Source organism: Epargyreus clarus, unplaced genomic scaffold (assembly GCF_041222505.1).
Source record: "Epargyreus clarus isolate Ecla_fem2 unplaced genomic scaffold, WU_Ecla_fem_2.2 ptg000006l, whole genome shotgun sequence".
Classification (NCBI taxonomy): domain Eukaryota; kingdom Metazoa; phylum Arthropoda; class Insecta; order Lepidoptera; family Hesperiidae; genus Epargyreus; species Epargyreus clarus.
This window is the reverse complement of record NW_027332214.1, coordinates 11,144,067-11,165,819: the sequence shown is the minus strand read 5'-3', so window position 1 is coordinate 11,165,819 and position 21,753 is coordinate 11,144,067. Positions and strand designations below refer to the sequence as shown.

General features: G+C 35.2%; 1 protein-coding gene across 1 annotated transcript in view; it reads left to right on the top strand.

Annotated features, from left to right (window-relative positions):
• KrT95D (phosphofurin acidic cluster sorting protein KrT95D) overlaps window positions 1-21,753 on the top strand; it is a 154,746-nt gene that overhangs the window by 120,992 nt on the left and 12,001 nt on the right. Inside the window, exons 2-6 of the mRNA XM_073074074.1 lie at window positions 10,476-10,703; window positions 13,534-13,627; window positions 17,002-17,161; window positions 17,684-17,814; window positions 19,585-19,728. Of these exons, the coding sequence (XP_072930175.1) occupies window positions 10,476-10,703; window positions 13,534-13,627; window positions 17,002-17,161; window positions 17,684-17,814; window positions 19,585-19,728 (757 nt within the window). The remainder of the gene's footprint in view (window positions 1-10,475; window positions 10,704-13,533; window positions 13,628-17,001; window positions 17,162-17,683; window positions 17,815-19,584; window positions 19,729-21,753) is intronic.

Below are 21,753 nucleotides of genomic sequence, written 5' to 3'. Positions count from 1 at the left end.
ACAGATGGTTTGTTTACGAAACTCGCTTGTTTTCAACGGGAAGGAAAGTAAACGGTAATGGTACAATCAAACTGGTGATTATTAAAGTTTGTATCATTAAAGGTGTTTTGATAGGGATGTTTTGTAGTTTGAACAGTTGTACGAGTATTTTTCGGAGTATTTTTGTATTTAAGAACTATCTTCGGGAAGTTCACTTTATATCTAGGAAATCATCTTCTGTGTGGAATGTTCTTTGTCCGAAGTTCTGGGCATCCTAATCCGGTGCTTTTATGAATATGGATGTTAATATTGGCGATGAATGTAATGTAGTTTAATTTTTTCTGTGTTTATATTTTAGCTGATTTTTGATGTGAAACATCTATAGCCGCACGTAAAACCGATTTCTGTCGTGGCGACGCATGCCGTGGCGATGCTATACGATGGTATATATATACAGTCTATATGCAGTAGTGTGTACGGTGTGGCGACGCATCGCCATGCGCAAAAATCGTAATATTTTATTTTATCATTATGGCATATTTAGTTCCTATCACAATATGTTCTTTTCAGCGTATTACTTGTACAAAATAATGTCAATGTTTCACATTTGGCAGGCGTCCCGTGACGGCTCACATTGTTTTTTTTTATCAATAAGAGACGATATTTAGTCTGCTGTAATGTACCTATACGTCCTGGTCTTTTAGAAAGGGTTCCCCATTATCAATCCTCATCTTAACGGGTTAGGTAGTTATGAAGTAACCAAGAGAAGAATGTCCATTTTAAACGCCGACCGTAAAACAACCATCTGAAATTGCAATAATGAACAATCTACCTTAACGGAATTTTAGAACTATTCGTCCATTAATTAATTACCAAGGATTGAACGTTAATTAGTAAGTACTCCTTTTGTGGGTTGAGGCTCATCCCCAGTGCGGGATCTAAAAAGGATAAGGGAAAGAATGGAAATATATTTGCAAACATAAATAATGCACATCAAATTGAGGACATTCTCTATGTTATATAAAGTCAGTAAAAAGACCGTATCATCATAACTCAAAAAGATACTATCTCAGTAATCATCATTAGGTACACACGTCTCGCAGACCGCACACGTCATAGGAAAAGCCTGTAATTGCATGGTAACTATCAATATAAAGTGTAATACAGCCTTCGTTGCAACCGTGCACTATAATTTGGGATCCCCCTTTATGCATTCTATTCACGCTCTGGTAAACGTACGTTTTTATGGTGTATCTGTGTGTAACTTTTTGTAGAAAATGTAAATAGTGACGCATGTTAGGACCATTTTCCTTGTATAAATATATATTTTGTGATAATGTGGACTTTTGTCGAATTTTGAAGGTGGTAGAACCCTTTGTGGTTCGACTCCGGCGGCACCACCGCCACACCTATTTCTACCTAATAACAGCAGTGTTAGGCGCTGCTGTGTTCCGGTTTGAAGGGTGTGGTAAGGGAGACAGACTTTTCCGAGGCGTTCCAGCTTAGTCCTCAGGGGTAGCGGCGCATCTGTGACCGACCTCATCAGGTGGACTGCATGCTCGTCTTCTACTCCTATATTATAAAAAAAAAAAAAAAAAAAGAATTTAACGTCTTCATATAAAACGCACAACCAAACATATATACGCGCGCGGACACACACACACACACACACACACACACACACACACACACACACACACACACACACACACACACACACACACACATACACACACACACACACACATAAAACACACACTGATATAATTAATGATACTGTAAGTTCCTAATTTTATATTTATCTAGTACATCATTAACATGCATAGTTTAATATATATCTTTTCTTTCTTTTTTAAGTATTCATATTACGATGGAAGAGACTAGTCCCCACGATACAGGGAATCCTAGCGTGGGGTCTAGAGTTCTATAATCTGTAACATAATATTTTGTAATGCATATGCATGTAGCATATGCATTACAAAATAAAAAAATTAAACAAAAAAAAAATAAGTTTGTCAGTGCTGACTGTCTTATCCATTACATTCCCGATAAATATTTTAGTCATCACTGAACGTTTATTCTCTAATGGAGGAAAATATTTGATGTTTTGGATTTTCTGCAACTGCCTACGCAATTAAACTGTTTGACTGACTGATTAATTTCAATGGATAGATTTGGTTACTATATTTGTTAATATTTATTCGGATAGGTATTACAGTGGAAGGTGAAAGCTATTTATTTTGGTTGCTTTAATTATAGAGACGTACAAAAGTTACTTTTAAATTGCATCGCCTTTAATTCAGCAAAGTATGATTTCAATGCTTAATGATATTCTCTGCCCATGAACTCTGTTCACGAAAGTTCCCAAATCTGTGGAATAATAAAAAGCTATAGAGAAGACCTAAGACTGCAGAATTCACAACGACTATCATAAAACTCGAACCAACAATGAAGTTTATTCTTTTTACTATTTTCTTTTTATTTGGAAGCTTTAGAAATACGCGAACATTATTTCTATTTCGTTGGAAATCTCGAACATCTGCGCTCAGTTCAATTTACATAAGGACTTGATAATAATACATATAGTGTGCCGTTTTCCCAGTAAAATGATTGTAAAGAAATGTGCTGAGAATATGGAAAATGATATAAAAGAATATTACATACGGGTGTATAATTATCTTTGACGCAGAAGTGGAATTCAAGCGTGTTCACGATTATAAAAGCATACAAGTACAGTAAGCTCGGCTAGGTTGATAGAAAATTTTAATAATTTGTCTAAATAACATCCATTTTCATACTTGTGTGTTTAAAAAATGTTAGCCTTTTTTGTATTAATCAAAATATTTCCGAAAAATTATAACTGCACTTTAGCCCACTGCTGGCCAATGTATTCCTGATTTAATGTAAAGTATTCAAGCCACGGTCTACCAAGCAGGTTAAGGATGGATTGGCAGATTCTTAAAGCTCAATTATAATAAAAAGCATAAAAGAATACTTAAATAAACGAGATATACGAAAACGTTCAAATAACGACGATAAAACGTAATATAGAGGAGCTTCTAAATTGAATTCATCTTTAATATAACGTTCACCTTTATCGCAAAGAAACGTGACAAAAAAAGATAATACGCTAGCAAGATGCTCCGAGATGGCGTAATGTCGTCGGGGATTGCGGCCTCCTAGCGCTTGCTTTATTGTATAAAATGTAATTAAACGTAGGGACTTTGCAGAGATGCTCTCGAGGGATTTTTTTCCATCGACTTCTTTTCATGATATTTTCTTAATGTGATACTTTGTTGGACTCGTCTGATGCTTCAATTTTGATTAATATTTTTAGCTATTGTGCCTCAGGCTTCAGTATATTATCGATATACGATTTAAATTATTCTATAAATCAAATAAAATTGCTTTGAGCTTTGTGTAGGATTCCCAGGTCTCTGGATTTTTGTATGAAAGATCTTAAGTCTCTCGATTTTAATTGCTTTTTCTTTTTGATGTACACAAATTGTAATTGAATAAGGTCATCTTATTACATGCATGTACGAACTAAATTCTATTTTGCTGTTCCTATGACTGATTCCATCAGTTTATCGACACTACTACAAACAGTTTCCGCAGTGATTCTATCGAGAGGGAGCTTCTGACTTAAAAGGTTTCGGTGAATGATAAATATTTGTGTAGGCACTAGACGAAATGTTTAGTCGGAGTTTGTAAATGTACCGTTGATAACGAATCCAATCAGTAATTGTATTTCAACAATTGGACATGTAGATTCAATCTACTTTAGTGCGACTTTACATCAGTACATTAATTATAATGTATATCATCTTCATCAACCCATTACTGTCTCACTGCTGGGCACGGGTCTCCTCTCATAATGAGAAGGATTAGGCCATAGTCCACCGCGCTGGCCAAGTGCGTATTGGTAGACTTCACATACCTTCGAGATTTTTTTTTATTAATCTCTCAGGTATGCACGTTTCCTCACGATGTTTTCCTTCACCGATTAGCAAGTGATAATTAGTTTCTAATACCCACATAACTTTGAAAAATCAGAGGTGCGTGCCTAGGATTTGAATCTCGGACCCCTGGATCGAGAGGCCCAGTTTCTTAACCACTAGGCTATCACTGCCATCATCATAATGTAAATGAATAACTTTATATTAAAAAATGCAATCAACTGAAGAAGGATAAAGCAGAACTGCCGCTATATTTATTTCCGTCTCTAACACTATTTAGTTCCAGACAGTAGGGTGTGGTACACTTGCTTTTATATTAATTCGCAGAAGTACATCACCACACCTTATATAAGGAAGTATGCCTTCCCACACCCTTCGAATCAGGACACAGTAACGATACATTGTTGCAAAAATAGGTTGAGTAAATGGTGTTAGCTTCCAGAAAATACTTACTTCGAAAACAAAGAACAAAGGAATATGTACTTGTACATACATGTAATCAATAGTACACGTAATCCAAAGAGGATTGGACCCTGGTACTGGTACGTGAAGTGTGATCATCCCTGATCCAATTTACTATATCCAAGGAAATCCTATGGTGTATCTGAGTAGGTGAAAGTAGAAAAGGGCGCTAAAAGCTTAAGCGATTAATTGATTAAGCGAATAAGACTTATCACAGTGACGTAATTAAATAGTGTAATTGCGTAACTGTAATATATAATTTAAAAAACATTAATTCAAATTGTCTTGGTAGTATTTTACTAACCTATTATATTATATAACATAACGTTTCTCTGTCAGTTTGTGAGTTATAACTCGAGATCCACGTGTCCGATAAACATGATTTTTAAAGGGTAAAAACGGAGCCCTACTACTAAGCCTCCGTTGTCTGGTAGGTCTGTCAAAGGGCTCTTGAACTGTGATAGATACACCCTTGATTTTTTTAAACGGTAGCTGGCTAGAATTTTGTATTCACCACTACCTATACTTATTTCACGGGTCGCGGCGAAAACAAGTATAAGTAGTAATAAGTAGTAGTAGAACGTCAGAGGGACTAGATACATACAAATAAGATTAAGATGGGAAAGGCAATCTAGCCCAATTCATGAGGCAAACGCTTAATACTGATAAGCTACTAGCTAAGTTTATTACGTCTCGTATCTCGGTGAAGGAAACCGCTGTAATTGAATCTGTGATATGAGAATGCTGATAGAAATTGCTGTTATAATTGTGTTTAGCTACATCGTGTTTATTATACGTTGGATAATGATACACTCCTAATGAGAAGTGGATTATACTTATCTGTAACTCATTTATGCCTTACTATTGCAAATCGGTAAGATTAGTTGCCTTTCAGATTCTATTGCCCAAGCACTTATTTATATCACAGATATCCACAATGTTAGATTGATAGTTTCCATAATACGGGGTGTAGCGATTTCGTTGTTCCTATGAATTTGGTATGAAAGGAAAATCTATTTTTACAAAATATGTTTATAACCGGCTTCAATAAGTATTAATGGTTATTTTCGGGTTATGTAGATTGTTTTGCAGCCAACGTTTTCCGTTTTGTGATAATTATATGTAATTTAATAAAGTAATGATTATTTTAAAATTAAAAATATGATAACGGAGTTCTCGTTATAGCTTTACCGGAACACCAACAAAATGGTTTTCAGGGTTTTTAAAGGGAAACGGATAACCATGTATTGTGTATATTATATTGAACAATTCATATTGCAAAGCTGTATGCCATAAGCAAATGAGTTCACTAGCGTATCATTTTCAGCGTTATCGTTTTTGATAAAGGCTAGACCAGACAGTGGCCCCCTTACCCGACGGCGACGCCGGTTCCGGTCGGTTTTCTCCGCTCCCCCGGCACGCACTCATTAAAACTATGCCATGCCACACAGTAATTAATGTAGACATGATGCTAGATTTCGGAAAAGTTTTTTGACGTAAACAATTATAAACTTTATGGTTGGTTATTATGGTTTGATTTTTTTATAATATAATTGGCTACTGCCGCCCAGGGACATCTGTAATCAACCCCAGATAGGATTAGATATTCCTACCCGAGCCGGCCACAGAAGTGCCGCTACCCATGGGACTAAGCTAGAACGCTAGAAAAGTATGTCTCACTTACCACCAGAACCCTTCAAACCAGAACACAGCAGCGCTTAACACTGCTGTTATGAGGCAGAAATACCTTCAAACTACTGTAATATTACATAGGAAATATTAAGTGATACTTTCGACATCGTAGGTTAGTTTTTATATTTATTGCTGGAAACTGCGTTATTAATTCGCTAACACCTGTACCTAAGCCACTGAATTAACTTTATCGTTATTTTATCAATTTATTTATGTTGAAACAACTACGAAAGCGAACTTAATGCGTAACAAAATTCTGAATCTACCAGTTAGTTTCATCTATGATTAATAAAAAAACGAAAACATTGATCACGCTTTCTTTAACCAAGTTTCGTAGTAGTGACAGGAAAGGGAAATTTTTGTTTTCGAAAGTTTTTTTATTGAGTAAATAAATATTACTTGTATTGAAAACTATTAGATAACATTTAGCAGACGTCTTGGTTAAACATCTGTTAGAGTAAATTACAAACGACGTTCGCCAAATGACCCGTCTTCTAGCTATTCGTCATCCATCCACACACACGTGATTGAACGTTTAATTGTGTTCGTGTGATTGTCCGCGTATAGAGCGCGTCACGTGCGTTGACTACGAACTATTGTCGTAGATCATGTTTGTTTGTAATTGTTTATCGTGTACGTCACGCTTGTGTGTTAAGCTGTTAGGAAGATCAAATGCTCCAATATCAACGCTTAGCTATAGGTATCCAGTATATTATGTTTTTATGTGGGAGCGATTTTTTTTACCAGACAACAAGGTAGGGTTATTATTATTATTATATCACATTGCTGGATATTATTGTCTATAACTGGGGTAGGCCCTACGTCATAGCCCTTCGGGAATACCGCGAATAGGTATTGTCAAATAGACCGTAACCGATCCGATATATAATATCGATATAAGCGATCCGACATATAATAATAATTCCTATCATCGATAAAAATTGGGTCAGGCATACAGTGGCCACTGTAATACAGAATGATTTGTATTTATTCATTATTTTGTGTACCGTCTTTATTCTTAAAATTATCTGTCTTAAACATCAAATTTGCATTAACATTTTCAGACATTTAGCGTATATATGGTTTTTTAATCACCGGATTTCCTCTCTACGTTATATTTAACTCTAGATAAGCGAGGGTTGTATAGACTACACACATGATTCACCGTTATGGAGCGTGATTACGGGTAATTCCCTTAACCATACCTAAAAATGAGGGATTAAAGGCTGAAAATAGTATTAGAGTTCCCTCTTAGAGTTTAGGATTAGGGAAAAAAGACTTATTTGTTGACTAATGTTGGTGAACGTATTGGTGAAATGTTAAGTCTAATAATGTATATAGTACGTTTTTGTATTATGACATATGAACTATCCGCACTGTAGTATCTTTATTAATAATAGCTTTCCCGTACCGGCGGTTATTATGACAGCTAGGAATATACCCTAATACATCCGCCTTTTTAAGGTTCCGTACCCAAAGGGTAAAACGGAAGCCTATGATAAAGCCACCGCTACCTGTCCGTTGGTCAACTAACTATATAACAGTAATACGAAATCGAAGACATGGCTGATATACATTATACAAAAATACTTATAAAACACTTTTTTGGCCACTATTATTCCACATAGGTGGCAAAGCTTATATAGAATAACTAGCTGACCTGGCAAACGTTGCTTTGCCATTAAAATAAAAAAAATGTTAAGGGTGAACAACCCTTATCACTTAGGGGTATGAAAAATAGATAGTAGCCGATTCTCAGACCTACTGAAAGTGCATATAAAATTTAGTGAAAATCGGTAAAGCTGTTTCGGAGGAGTACGGTAACGAACATTGTGACACGAGAATTTTATATATAAGATTTTTTGTATGATCGAAGCTTGTATAGTAGTTCACATAATTTTCTATACTATCGGACTCTCAGTACACATAATCCCAATTAACAATTACAGATAATTGCGTGCAAATTACATAATTATAGGCCGCACGCCATTTCACACGCCATTATAGCTGTAGAGTAATTGTTTAATTACTTGTCGCTATTGATCCCGACGTTATTAATTAAGAGCCACTAATTAATGTGCAGGATATAGATAATAGATTATATCTAATTATCTGATGTCAATAACATAATAAGCAATTGTCAAGATTATTTATAACTGCTTCAATTTTAGTTTGGCTAACACCTAATAATTTTTGAATAATGGTAATGGTACTTATTGTCATCAGTATATAACATCTTAGATAGGTAGGTCTTCAGATATAGTATTATACACATTACCTATAGGTACAGTATGCAATAAGTTTTTTTTCTAATACATCTCTTCGGAATATCCATCCAGTTAGACATTTTTCGAACACTAAAAAAATGTAACCTCAATATAGCGGTAACATACATTCGAAGTTTTTCTTTATTATGACTTATGTGTAAAATTTCTAGGGAGAAAAAAAACTCGCAACACTAATATCTTGTGAAAGATCTAGTTCTATTAAAAAACATGGAACATACATAACGCTTCGTCTATGCTATGCATGCCTCGTACAATCTCGTTACCTATCTCATTATGCGGCGCGCACAAAAAAGTGCGAATCAGCGAAAGATGTAAAAAGGATTACATAATTGTTCCGGTACGATGAACTCTTCAGGTCGTCGCCACATTTTCGCCAAAAGAAAAATGAATTTGTCGTGTCGCGACAAAAACGCAAGCGAATAAAGCTTCGTATAAAGCTCTGACGTCAGACAAATTAATTTTCGAGGAAGTGTACATTCACACACAAAGTTATTGGTTGTCACACACAATGCTTATGCAAAAAATGCCATTGCGTTTCCGTGCCGGCTATATTTAGCGAGTGCAATTTAAAGATCTCCTGTAATACAGAGTTGAGGAATCTTGGACAAATTATCTGCATTATTTTTCTTTATCGTTTTTTTTTTCTTGGCGGAATCGTGGCGTAAACTTTGAACATCAAAATCGAAATCAATTTACCCACTGTTTCACTCCTAATTCTGTATACTGTTTTCTATATACGTTAAATATTCCTACACATAAGTCACTTACAGCCCCCTAAGACCCTCTATCGTTATTTTAGTGGACCTCATGGGTACACAAAAACGATTGCACGAACATCCAAACTTGGCAATTCATCGCTTAGCCAATTTGTTCGGGGATCGATCCTGAAAAGCTGAAATCCTCAACATGTCAGACCGTTGCCGATGCACCACACGACCACACATCACACATCATGACACGTCATTAACACTCATCCCGCAGAACAATAATTAAACTGACACTGCAATGATTAGTATATATCCAGCAATAAATGGCCAACCAATTAGTCTGATGGGCAATTTGATTACGCTGTGGTAACTGGCCGCGATTTGGAGAAACCGCAATCGATTCGCAATTAAATATTTTATTAGTAACTAGTGCCAATTAAAATTGCAGTTTGGCTTATAAATTATTTATTTAATGATTAAGCTTATCTGGTTCGGGCAAGATTTGTTAGAATTATTTGCTGTTTTATTTAATTACAACGTTATGTTTAGTGTTTGAACTGCGTTTATTTTAAGTCTCATGTAGAATAGAATACTAAGTCGACGATTTTAAGTTTTTACCCTAGATTGTTGGGTCAATATTAATACAACTCAACTATCTATTATAGCACATCAAGGTATTGAATATTATAATAGACATGTAATTGCTTCGTTGCAGTCTCTTTGTATTCTTTTATCTTTTACATTTTTCAATACGTTTTTTGCCTTTCATGCCTGTACCTATATTAATGTATATTAATATGCATTATTATCATTAGACGTAATAATTGTGTATGAAATAAAAATTGCCTTTTCCTCTAAATTTGTAACGTTGCTCATGATGAAACCTTGTGTTATATAAATTAGAGTCATAAGAGCTATAATTGCAACCAATTAAGGCAGATTATAGCGAAATCTTATGAAGCAATAAATCAAAATGATAATTGGACATAAAATAATTTGCAATTATTTTTGTAATTAAGCATCTACATAAATTGATTACACGCTAGTAGTTGGAAATTCGGCCTCTTGATCTGAGGATTCGGTTTTCGAATCCAAGTCTCGTATCGTATTTGAAAATATTTGTAAGTTATGTGCGTAAACCTATTATACCTATTATAAATTAATTATCATATGTTTTAACAGTGACGGAAAATATGGTGGAGAAAGCTTTTGTAAAATAATTATTAGACACACTTGAATCTGCCTTTAATAGATGTACCGGTTACCATACCCAGGTGGCAAGGACATAGTCCAGGAGTATAGAGTATAGACCACCATACTGCTCCATTAAGGCGAAATATAATATCGCAAAGATTACTTTTATTCTAATATCCATATAATTGTTGCAGGTTATGCACACTGCGAATAACGCACTTGCGCGTGTGCGGCGCGCTCGGCGAGGCGGGCGGCGGCGCGGCGGGCGGCGCGGGCGCGGGCGCGGTGACGCTCGCCGCTCGCATGCACAGCAGCAAGCGCACGCTCCGCTCCAACGACATCGCGGTGCCGCCGCTCGACGTGGAGCTGGACCTCTGCTTCTCGCTGCAGTATCCGCACTTCGTGAAGCGCGATGGGAACAGGTGAGTTATGGATAGTGTAGAGATTTTGAAGGTGGTAGAAGCCGGTGGTTCGATTGTGGAGGCACTACCGAATCAATTTCTGCCTTATAACAACAGTGTTAAGCGCTGTTGTATTAGGGTGAAGAATGTGGTAAAGCAAAAGACACATGAGGTGTTCCAACTTAGTACTCAGGGGTAGCAGCGCAACTACGCAACCTTATGTAGAACTGAAATCCTGTCTGGGGTTCATTATAGATGTCCATGGCAGCAATTACCACATACATGGACAGATGGACTGAACGCTCGTTTACGGAACGCTACTTCTATAATATAAAGTATAAATAAAGTACAACGTGCTCGAAGGTATGTTATCATCATAACGTCGTGGTTTTATTTATGGTGTCGCGTAAAAAGCTTTAAGGTTGAAGATATTACAAATGGGCACATTCGTTTTATTCCTTCATGTAAATAGATATTACATAATAACTATATTGTGATGGATGGGTTCAATGCTTCTGTTCTTACTGTTTTTATGTGCAGTTAAAAAAAGATGGATTTTCGCAATAAAAATCGCCCTAAAACAACGATATATTTACGGAGTCCATTACGTTACGTACATATGTGCGCACTCACATTTTTACGACTCGTAACCAATAGAATCATCTGGTTCAAATGTTAACGGCGTAATGATATTTTAAGGTCGAGGCCGGGAGTAATGGCTTAGGTATAGGAGTACGTTTTATAGAGTACAAAGCCTTTTTCAGTACCTACCGAACGTGTATATAGTATTTATGTATCTCTTTTTTAATATTTTCTTATTTAGAGTGTGTTAATGTGGTAGAATGGTGTTGTTCCAAGCGGAATCCACTAAACCTTTGCCTTTCGGGAGTCGATTAAAAAGAAATACTAGTATAAATTAATACACATTTTTTTCATTATTATTATATTTTTACCATTTTGGTACTCAATTACAAAAATCAAATGGCTGGAATTACTCACATGCCACATAAACCAGAAAAATAAAGAACCGTGTTGAATTATATAGGTAATGAAGTAACTAAATACCACCCTACTTAGGGTTGCGACTGAACAAGATAACTAAATAAGAAAATTATTGAAAATATAATTGTTACAACTTGAAATAAAAATAATCTAGAAAAATATAATTCAAGTATATTACAGACATCTGGATGACAGTGGTTGACATATTGTAGTAAGTTACGCTACGTTATCCATAGCTTTACTCTAGAATACCCAGACTAGACATATAACTTTTTATCAGCGCGGCCAGAAATCCAACTCTAAACTCTTTTAACAGCAGTTTGTATGGTTAAGGATTTTTTATTTATGAGACTTATCTAAAGCTGATAAGTAGTCAGATTAGATAGATACTTTTATTTGTGCGGCCAGCATCCGAACTTGTAGATTTCTAAGCGGCTAACTGGATTATCACTGTGTTAGACTACACTGCAAATGATAGGCTGCCGAACAGAAACTGTAAATATGTAAAGCGACTTTCTTTTTTCGTGCCACTAATTTCTTTCGCGCGACATCCCTATCACAGGCACGTATTTAAAAAAACTACAATAAATTATTCTTAACGGCATTAAAACGTACATTTACCTGTGCGGGCGTCGTAAAGTTGTTGTTCACTCTAATTTACTACCACTAAAGCGTTTAGCCTCTTGCGATAGGTTTTATGGGGCTAGTTTTTAAGAAAACTTTTTTAAAGCTCGGTGGGGAGCTAATTCGAAAAGGCCAGATTCGTAAAAGCTTGCCTTGTGTTGCAATGTACTTGAATAAAGGCATCGATGTGACCGATGAAGTGATAGCAGTCCAGCGTTGCTTAGATGTAACTGAAGTAAATAAAATTGGCCAAGTGCGAATCGAACTGCCATATTATGGGACATATTATGGAGGGTTCCGTAAGACCTTTTTTAATTTTAGTATTGTGTGTTATGGCCACAGTCTCTCTTCGTCACAGACTATAGTCATCACACTCTCTGTACTAAATTCAAGTGTAGACAGTAGAGTAGAGGCGTAGTAATGGGATGGATGATATCTTAAGGGATATTGTCATAGAAATTAATATATAGAAAAAACTTGAATGTTTTCTTTGCTAATGTTAATATCAGATAAAGTTATGTATTCTAAGCGAAATATGAGAACTAACATACATTCATTTTGGATCTAATCCTTTTAAATTCCTCTCATATAAATTCGAATGAAGTAGACTTAATAAATTGAAAATTCAGCTCCACAGCTCAGAATTTAGTCATGTAGAACATTTCTAGCGAATCTAGCGAACGTATAGAATTGAAGTGGGTACCGCAGTGGTTCTGCGGCTAATATCGTTGGATTTAGCCGGCTTTGGCTAAGCCGCAAGGAAGGCTTCTCGTAAATGAAAAACGGATCTAGATTCTAGACAGACGGATGACTGGAATTAAGTTGTGTTTTATTTTTATTACCTTGAACAGCGGTTTTTATGTTTTAGATGAATCCTGATTAGGCAATTGGGTAAAGGGTTTAGGATGATAATCTATTTGATTAGCAGTGTTGTGGGCGCCTGTGTTTTGGTTCAATAGGTATGATAAGGCTGACGTTTATATTATACAAGACGTACTATCTTAGTAATTCGAGGGGAGATAGACGTCTGTGACAGATTTCAGGAAGGACTTCAGTCTTGGTATAGATTACGAGTCCTATACCAATCTAATTTCGCCTTTAAATGGTTATCTGTATGCACATATGGGTACGTTGTTGTCATCTGGTAAAAATATCGATATATCCATTACGTAAGTGTTGTTACGACTTTTTATTGTTTTCAAATAAGTATATTTTTTATTTTCAGGTTGCAGATTATGCTGCAGAGGCGCAAGAAGTACAAGAATCGTACCATTCTCGGATACAAAACCCTTGCCGAGGGTGTAATTAGGATGGATCAGGTTAGATCTTTTTAATTCCATTATGTTTGGCAATTTTCAATTAGATTATCTAATTCTCATAACCAAAGCCTCATCCAAATTGGATGTGTATTTTTTGAGAAAATCGCGGACATGTATACAAACGTACATACATACTACATACATAGCTCCTTTTTTGAAGTCGGTTAATTACTTTGTATCTATACAACGCGGCTCATTCACTGTTCTATTTTTCTCAAATTTTTATAAGTACGGATTACCAAATTGGTATAAATAAGTATGAAGTTATGAGAACCGTTTTTTTTTTTAATTTTAGTTCAAAACCATAGTCAAATACCACCCACTTACTAATTCCTAAAAGTTTACAGACTAGGTAATATTATCTTTCATTATCCTACATTCTCATCAATCATCTTTTATTTAAAAGAAAGTAGCTCTCAATGTTCATACTCTGTTCACGTTACACGTAGTTTTCTATATATTTAAGTAGTTGGAGCTACAACGAGTTCTGAGAATAAAGCTTTTGTCGTATATCTACCGCTCTCAGACGCTGACGAGACGTTTATGTATACAGATTATCTGCGCTTTTGTGCTATCTTCTACGTTTAGGTATGTTTTAAGTGTGGTTCCGATAAACCCTTTTGTTGTACTATATTTTAACTTTATAAAGAAAAGCTAAAAATATTTTATTATGTTGGATATTAGAAAGTGCCTTTTGTGGTTCGACTTTGTAAGCACCACCACTTCCAAAATACTTGAATTAAACTCGTAAGCTTAATATGTAAACGGTAACACTTATATAATTATTATATAGGGTTTGTAAATAATATTATTACCTAGATGTAAATGGGATGTACAGGTTGATCTACTTCTAAAGACATAAAGCGTATCAGACGTGTATTGTAGCAGACAAAATATCCTCCTATTTGCATTGATTGACCGTAACACAGCCGCACAAACACGCGCCTAGAATATTGTAAAGGAAAGTATGATTTTGTCTGCCACAGCCTCTATCTACAACGTTCAAAATCTGTAAAAACAAATGGGACCGTAAATCTTAGTTAAGCGGTCTTAAATCATCGTGTCACCCATATTTTTTCCATCGGAGCTAAAAATGTATAATTCTTGAACTGTGAAGCAAAGTGATCTCAAATGCATACAGATTATTCGCTCCCTCGCAATATCCCGCATGCCTCCATTATTACTTGCTCAGCGGAACTTTTAATACGAAATGCATGAGAAACTTGTTCGTTATTAAGTCTAACAAAAGGCTGTGTATTACGTTAAGATAAAACTACTTTGAAACAATGTCTTAATAAATACTGTGTGGTTACATTGTTTCTATCTCATAATAGCGATATTAAATGCAACTGTGTTATGGTATAACGGGTATATGATGAGGTATTTGAAACGAGGTGTTCAACTGTTATAATGTACCAATAGTATAATGTGTATCTATATATTATCAATATATGGGCGTTCTGGACGTAAGACAGCTTTAAAAGGCCAGAATATCATTTGGTATACATTTCTTCAGTGTGTCTGTGATTTCTTCAGTGGCGTAGTGTGGGTGCGTGCTGCTCGGGACGGGAGTTCAATTCGTCATGCCAATAAGAAATTTATCGGCGAATAAAATCGTGTGTCAAAGACACCGTATAGTCTCTAAAATACATCTGTAATTTTTGCCTTCCCCCAGATAAGTCGCGATACACGTATTATTTCATCCTATGCAATATTCATGTATTATTATAGTATTATATAATACGAAATTATATTATAACCACCACATAGTCTCTAAAAAGTGTCTTTACAATTCGTTGCAGCCCGAAAATTTAGTGACAAAGATTTTCATATGAAGAATAAACGTTATCTAATACGAATAAAAACTTAGCCGTCCGTCCGTCCCAATCCGTGCCCCTACATGCTATGCCACTAGTTTTCTTTATTATTGGCATAATTATTCTATCTACGTATGTTTTCTATATAGAAAAAAACTGCTTTGATCGGAAAACTTCATATTGCTTATCTAAAATTGCGATATTATTTATAAGCGGTTAGTTTAATAAAGTCCTCGCATATTTTACAAAAACGACAAAGGCGTGACTTCAAATTCCATCCGATGAATAATTCATTGTAATATGCATAGTCTGAATATTTAATTACATGATTCACATCCCAACCCACATCATGTGTATGTGAACTGTAATTAGTACGTCCATTTACATTCACATTACGACAAATATGTAAATTGTGTAATTGTCAACTGGGTTTTTTGTGTCATAAAGAAATGGTTTGTATAACTTCATTTGAAATGTACGTTTGAGATTAAACCATGATAGTATTCTATAGTCTTTGGTGTTTGTAGATTCTATGCTATTTTTGAGGACTTAGGTGAAATAATTTTTAATATGGACTTACTATTGCTAATACTAAACAGTACTACTATGAAGAGTGTAATGATATATTTTTGTGGAGAAAAAACTAAGTTTCATGAAAAATGAGCGGTGATATAAGTAATTCGGCAGCTTTGTTAAACTCTGTAAACTATAGAATATTTTGACTACGCAGTCAATTGACTGTTTGAGAAATTGAATTTGTCAGTAAAGTTTCATCGTTATAGTTAAAAATCTTACTTTAGACGTCTCTGGTAAACCCAAAACATCTAAGCCTATGGGCGCAGAGTATGCTTACATAATAATTACCTACAGTAACAGTTTACCGCTGTTATAAGGTAGAAGTATTTGTACCAGGTACCACCGCCTTGGTAAACCACGTGTACCATATGATTTCCTGAGCGTGTAACAATGATACGCTTGTCCGATGTCACAGATACAGTGTGCGTGTAAGTTGTAATCTATACATCCGAACAGATCGCGTTACATCTCGGTTACAGTGCGAATTGTGCTGTATCGATTACACGGTGCGGTCTTGTGTGGTTGTGAACTACATTTTAAGGGAATTATTGATATATAAAATTGAACTCAATAATTCTAAATTTAATTTCGACTAGCTTGTGAATTATGTGGCAAGAATCTTAGCACGCATATCTATTATACAATAACTATACACCAACATATACACTAACAAAGTAACATAATATCTACATAAGATTAGGTTAGAATGGCTTAGAAAAGAAAGAAGAAAAAGATAACAAAAGTTCTCGTTAGTAGGTCGTAGTTGGCGTTCCAGCTTAGTAGTCGATCTCAGGAATATCTAATCCTATCTGGGGTTGATTACAGAGTGGTCCATGGGCGGCAGGAGTCACTTACCATCATGCTCGTCTGCTACTCTTATATTATAAAAAAATACTTATATACTATATACTTATATGTTAATCATAGATTTCCTATGCACCATTGCTAAAATATGGGTTCAAGTAAATATTTTGTGCACAGGTCCTGCAACGGTCGATGGACATGGAGCTGGAGCTGACGAGCGTGGGCGGCAAGATGGGCGCCGCTGCGGGCCAGCCGGTGGCCAAGCTGACCATCACGGGGCTCGCCTCCACGCCTGTCGACCACGACACCAAGAACAACAACACGCTGCTCATCACGGGTAAGTGTATTTCTTAATGGTTACAGAACGACGCGGATATCCAAATAATGAAGTAGAAGCAAAATACAGGAACACTAAGCGCTGCTAGGTTCTAGTTTGATGGGTGTAACGGAGTAAAAGGCTTTGGTAAAGTGAAGACACATTTACGACGCTTTCCAACTTCGTCCTCAAGCGGCACATTTGAGTCCATTCTTAGGTATATAATTAGGTTTAATATTATTTGAGATTCATGATTTCAGACCAATATATGCGACAGTGGCCAGTTAGTACAAAGTGGATTGCATAATTTCAATTTCATAAAAAAAGGATTGTAAAAGTAAAGTCCATAGCTAGAGTTAAGCTGACCGCTTCAAATTATATTTCGTTTTGGCCGCTTGTCCACACCCTCCATACTGAAGCTATAAGGCTGAATTAGATATGGCAGTGGTGCCACCAAAATGTGACTCCAAAATTCTCCTACCTATTTTTTTCATCTAATATTTTTAACTACCTTACTATACCTTATCGCTTGAACTATTCCAGAGCGAGGCTATTCAGACGAGGAGGAGGAGGGCGAGTTCAGCTCAGTGGAGGAAGCCGACGAGATGACGTACGGCGCCAGGCGGCGCACGAGGCAGATGGCCTACAACAAGGCGGATCTCTCTTACACTAAGGTTAGTCTGGTACCTTCTGGAGTATGATTTGGGGTTTATTAGGAAAAATAAAATATCGCTTTTGTGCTTACGAATTATGTACTAATAGTTCGGGGATCGAATTGTTACATTTGTAGGTCATTTTTTTTTACTGAATGAATGAACGGTTTTCATATAGCCATCTGGGAATCATATCTTCATTCTGAGAAATATCTAAGTCCTATTTCTATTTTCTTTTCTTCTCTTACTATTTCGTACTCTTTCGTAATTTTATCATAAGTTTTAATGTTACTCTTTGCTTAAGTTTTTGAACTTTTTATCACTTTTTGTCTTTATCGTATTGTAGATACATATGAAACGATCTTGTAGATTACGTGGTAATTTTTTAAAGTTATTGTAGTGTTGCATGCGTTAATGATACGTAGGATTAAATTCGTGGATATAATATATATTACTTTATTTAGAATGATATGACCAATAAGTACTCGTTCTATTATTTCAATGTTACTTGGAACCTTATATTTTTACGTACACCTGGAAATAAGTAATATTTAATATTTAATTTATTAAAATCGTTACTTAATTTATCAAAATAAATGCCTTCGACGAAAGCAAATTTAATTATACCTAATTATTGTTTTGACGACGGTGTCGGGAGGGTGTGACATCGTGTCCCCTAGTTGAGAAATCCCGTAATGACATATTTCGGTTAGCAATTTCCCTACAATTGGACCCATCTCTTGTCAAAATTAATTACTCCAAATTTGTTCGAAGAAGCATAATTTAATTTTTCCTTTCCGTGTATGTGATTCTAATATTTTTGTATTATTTCAGACGTTTCATTTAGTTATCTATATTCTTGAATTTCACTTTCTATTTCTGTAATTCATTACTCTTTGGGGAGAGCAAAATAATAAATGCTTATTATATTTTAGTGGTTTTAGGTTACTTTTAATTAAATCCTGTAATGTTTTTATAATAAGGAAGTTTTTATTAGCAAATTGCATAATCAGCTTACTATCAGAAAACATCAGATTTATCATTCCCATGACCACATGTTAAAGAAGTGTATGCTTATGCGAGCATTATAGTCACGGATCTTGAGCTCTTGTAATGTGAGAGATATACCACGAGATGCTATTTAACACTATGTTTGTTGTGTTCCTCAAAAAAGTAATTTAAAAATATTTGGAACTAAATTTCAACTTTGTAAAACTAAATGTATGCCAAAACAGTTTTTTTTGGGTCCATTCAAAGTTAACTTAAAACAAATTATTTTGAAGATTATCTTATAGCTCCTTTAAACCTTAAAAATCAAGTTAATTAACTTGAATACTCTGTTATTTATGTTACTTTTCGCACAATCTACGCCCGTTGAGCTCAAAATCTGCGACGAAAACATACGGGTCCATATACCTATCCCGAGCAAAGCTTAAGACCTCATAGACATCATATCACACATGCTTTAATATTATGTTATTTACAGGTCGTGATTAACTCATATAAGTATTTTTATACATATGAAGCCTGGTAAACTTCATGACCCCATTGAACATTCGAGCGTATTTCGAAGAAGCGATGAACATTACCTTTGTCGTATCGTGTCGCGTTCTCCCTTTTACCAATTGATGTATCAAATATCTTGAGCAAAGTTATACAATAACCTTCAAGGGGCCATGAAGTTTGACGTCACCATACCAACCAACGCCATAGTAGAAGTAGAAGACCAAATCAGAAGTTCACAAAGTGTAGGTCGCTTCCGCTTAACATGCGAACGTTGCTTGCACGCAGCTGTCGCGCTCGCGCAACTTGAGCTTCATGGAGCGCGAGAGAGAGAGACAGAGCTATATGAACTCGAAGGCGAACGACAGGGACAGCGACAGCGAGCTGGAGCACGCCGCTGCCAAAAGGAAAGGCAGCCGCGGCAAGCTGGCGGTGAGCCGGCACGCGATTGTGTACCTCGTGTCCTTTACAGCAAACATGATATTGATTTGTAGAACAGTAATAAAATAGTCAAATAAACAAATGACAAATTCATCAAATAATAAGCAAGTACTTTTAATTGAAAGTTTTAAAAACTTGCTAGTAACTCCCTCTTGTCTCTACAAGTCACACAGTAGAGATGGCGGGAAAGAGAAACCAAATGACATAGTAAACTTTTGTACCAAATATTTTCATTCTGACCGCGACAAACATCTCTGACGCCTTACGTGCGCTAATATATGTTTCGAAGACAATAGATGACCATAAGTTACAAAGACAATGTCTTGGAAATGTGCGTCATCAGGATTTTAACAATGACGATAATATACAGTTGGAAATTTATTTAAAATAATTTATTAACGTTAATATCAATATCTTGTTTGCTGTGGTGGACTAGCTGTTGTGAGAATAGAGACGTGTCTTGTTTGAATCCTTAACTGCATGTTGATACTGTACCCTGTATAATTGTATGTGCCCAGAAAATCATAGTTGTTGTGTCAACCAATAAAATAATACGAGTTAAAAAAAAGATGACGAGAATATTAATCTGTCTTTGTCTAACTGCATATAAATATTTTCACATTAATATTTTTCTAATGTGACGTAGTACCTACTTCACCGCCTTGAAATTGAATGAAGCCACAAAAAGGCTGATTTGTCAGTTATTTTTTTGAATTCTTGATAAATAAAAACATTTTTAAAAAGTATTTACGAATAAATAACTAATACTGCGTAATTCACATAATAAATAAATAAGTATTTCAAGTATTTTAGGAACATTTTAACACGGAGAAGTGGCAAAACTTTTTTACGCAACTATTTCAATTCTCAAAACTGGTCACTTTTTCTTGTTAGGAGTGAGTAATCTTTACTAATCTATGAGTGTATATATACTTTTATAATTAGGTTATACAAGTGGACTACAGATAATACGAACATTCGCACACATTAATTAATGTATGTATTTTCTAAAATATTACGTGTCCCTATTCTCAAACAGCGTGATAATGGTTACCCTACTGCTTGCTTGCATTAGCTATGTATATATAGTTTCCTGAACTGTAGTTGTCTGTTAGTTCAATTCTTGTAGTTCTAGTATGATGGCTATCTAAAATGTATATTTTGTTGTTTGTCTAGTGAACTAATATGTATGTTTATGTTGTGTACCAAATAGTTAAGTGTAATTAATTGGCTATCGCCGCCGGCAATCGTTAACAATTCCTACCTGACGACCCGTCACGTAATAATTCGGAGGCCTGGGTACTATTTCCGAACAGAAATCGAAATATTTTTTTTAGTGGTTAACATTAAAGAGCATTTTTTATGTATTAAAAAACCCTTTTAGAGATAGTTTGGGATTTGTGCATATTTTATATACGAGTAGGTACATATAGTTACGTATAATAATATATTTATCAGTATATAGTTATTCAAAACCCATTTCATTTGAGAATGTAGGAAAATATTTTGTATTTGCAAAATATAGCGTAGAAAATATATGGGAAATTAGGCATTTTCCACACGATAGCAGATAATGATGTCAGGTCGTGTTTTCACTTTCGTATCTTGTTGTAGTAGCGTATCTGGACAAGATTAGATTAAATATGTAAATATGTAGTAGCCACTAATTTCAAGTAGGAAATTATGTGAAAAGACCAAAATATAACAAGGTATTACAGAATTATAATACGCACATACAATAGAATTAGAACATTAGTACTCGTATCTAACAGAGCGCATAGTAAATAGTAAGGTACTCATAGAATTTATATAGGGAACTAAAAAGTTTGAATACACCTAGCAAAATAGGATTTTCGACAGTCTGTTGAATCTGAACATTTATGAGTAAATATTTATTATTTAGTCATAAAAACAACTAAAACAAAACAAGATTACATATTCGACCACTTACGTACGGTACTTATATATTATATATTCTATTATATGTTTTGCCTAGTAAAGATCGATGTTTGACAA